The sequence below is a fragment of the Otolemur garnettii genome, unplaced genomic scaffold (genome assembly GCF_000181295.1).
Source record: "Otolemur garnettii isolate 467f Iridium unplaced genomic scaffold, OtoGar3 scaffold00247, whole genome shotgun sequence".
Lineage (NCBI taxonomy): Eukaryota > Metazoa > Chordata > Mammalia > Primates > Galagidae > Otolemur > Otolemur garnettii.
The window spans coordinates 696092-698496 of NW_003852642.1; the positions used below are offsets into that span (position 1 = coordinate 696092).

The 2405-nt window shown below is 38.6% G+C and overlaps 1 protein-coding gene across 1 annotated transcript; it reads left to right on the forward strand.

The window, feature by feature from the left end:
* Positions 1 to 1128: 1128 nt before the first annotated feature.
* Positions 1129 to 2073, forward strand: LOC100963382 (olfactory receptor 5D13-like). The gene has a single exon (XM_003802433.1). It carries the CDS (start codon positions 1129 to 1131, stop codon positions 2071 to 2073), a length of 945 nt encoding a protein of 314 aa, XP_003802481.1.
* Positions 2074 to 2405: the final 332 nt, after the last annotated feature.

Consider the following 2405-nt stretch of genomic DNA (forward strand, 5'->3'; position numbering starts at 1 on the left):
TATTCTTCTTAGCAACGTATCTCAAGAATGGAAGACAAAGTATCCAATGTGCTCAGCTCTACCATGAAACAAATTTACAGCTTTCAATGAAACTTATAACCCAAATATAGCCCAAGAATATGGGTAAAGAGAGAAGAAGAAGCATGAAGGAGAACCAATTATCCTCCCTCCACTCATCCTCCCCCCTCCCTTCTTCTGCATTAAAAAGCAGAGAACTTCAGAATAATGGAACCTGAAAATATCTTCCAGAACACTGAAGAATTATTTTCTATTGGTTGCAAAGGAAACTACAGTGGTCCGCCCTTCTCCACGGTTCCACTTCTTGTATTTTCAGAGTTATCTGTGGTCAACTGTGGTTGGAAAATATTAAGTGGGAATTTCTAGAGGTTAATAATTTCTAAGTTTTAGATTATGCATCACTGTGAGAAGCGTGATGGAATCTCACACCATCCTTCCCACTATGAATGTGAAGCATCCATTTATCCAGCTTCCCCAGTCTGTCTACACCACCTGCCCCTTGGTCATTTAAACTATCTCCTTCATCAGATCAGCTGTATCAGAGTGTCTGTGTTAAAGTGACCCTTAGTTTACTTACCAATGTCCCTAAAGTACAAAATAGTGATGTTAACATGCTATTTTAAGTCTTCTATTTTATTATTAGTTATTTATTGTTAACCTCATTGTGCCTAATTTACAAAACTTTGTAATGTATAGGTATGTAGAGGAAAAAATGTTGTATATGCAGAGTACATATTACTATCTGGGAAATCTAAACACAACCCCAGTAGATAAGTGGCAGTATGCTATCCTCCAACTTTTGTCACTCATGATCAACTTCAATACTCAGCCTATTGCTAAGAGCAGGTCTAACCCCCAATAATTTTCCTAACTTATATATGCCTCAGCTTGCATATTCTAAAATAAGGATCTACAAGTTTCTAAAATTTATCTTGTTGCTTGATTATTTAAATTAATATGATTTAATATATAATTTTAATATGTAAATTAATAAATTTTAATCAATATAGTTTAAGGTATGGTATAATGTCTGGCATAGGGTACTATGAAAATATATAAGATAATTCTTGTTTTTATTATCATTATTTCAGATTTTCTCCAAAAGGAATCATGTTGATAGCAGAAGGAAATCAGAGTTCTGGAGCCACCTTTACCCTATTGGGCTTTTCTGAATATCCTGTCCTCCAGGTGCCTCTGTTCCTGGTGTTCCTGATAGTCTACACAGTCACTGTGCTGGGGAATCTGGGCATGATCATAATCATCAGGGTCAACCCCAAACTCCATACACCCATGTACTTTTTCCTCAGCCACCTGTCCTTTGTTGACTTTTGTTATTCCAGCACAGTGACACCCAAACTGCTGGAGAACTTGGTTGTGGAAGACAGGACCATCTCCTTCACGGGCTGCATCATGCAGTTCTCATTTGCCTGTCTATTTGTGGTGGCAGAAACCTTCATGTTGGCTGTGATGTCCTATGACCGGTTTGTGGCTGTTTGTAACCCTTTGCTCTACACAGTGGTCATGTCTCCAAAGCTCTGTGCATCCTTAGTGGCGGCGCCCTACACGTGGGCAGCAGTCTGTTCCCTCACACTTACCTATTTCCCCTTGGTATTATCATTCTGTGGCTCTAACATCCTCAACAATTTTTTCTGTGAGCTCTCTGTTATCATCTCTGTCTCTTGCTCGGATCCATACACCTTCCAAGTTTTTGGTTTTGTCATTGCTATATTTGGTGAGGTGAGCAGCCTGGGAATCATCCTCACTACCTATATCCTCATCTTTGTCACTATCCTGAGAATGCCTTCTGCTGGGGGGCGCCAGAAAGCTTTCTCCACCTGTGTCTCCCACCTGACTGCCATCACCATTTTCCATGGGACCGTACTCTGTCTTTATTGTGTACCTAACTCTAAGAACTCATGGCTTATAGTCAAAGTGGGTTCTGTATTTTATACAGTCATCATTCCCATGTTGAATCCTTTGATATACAGCCTGAGAAATCAGGATGTGAAAGAAAGTGTCATGAAATTGATGAATCACCCAATGCAAATTTGTTGAGCACTTACATCTCCAAAAGAATTAGATTTCTTATATTTAGGTGTATTCAGTGGTTCCAGTAGAGGGGATCATTCAAATTATTTAGTGAGTTCAATAGAACAGTTTTAAATCTGTTGTATCAAAAAATGTATTTTTTGTTTGATTTTTATTCCTGTCAATATTTAAAAAAAAATAGCTGTGAATGATTTGTGAAGTGACACAAGTGTTTTCTGTGGGATGGATATTGCCTCTTAAACTATTTATGTCCACTCAGAATCTCTGAAGTGAGCATGTTGTTTATGTGAGACATAAAGGACACCACAGACATACAGAGGGAGGAAGGCCTGGTGAAG

What these genes read in the sequence shown, in the direction of transcription:
- LOC100963382 (XM_003802433.1), top strand. Translation starts at nt 1,129, where the DNA reads ATGTTGATAGCAGAAGGAAATCAGAGTTCTGGAGCCACCTTTACCCTA.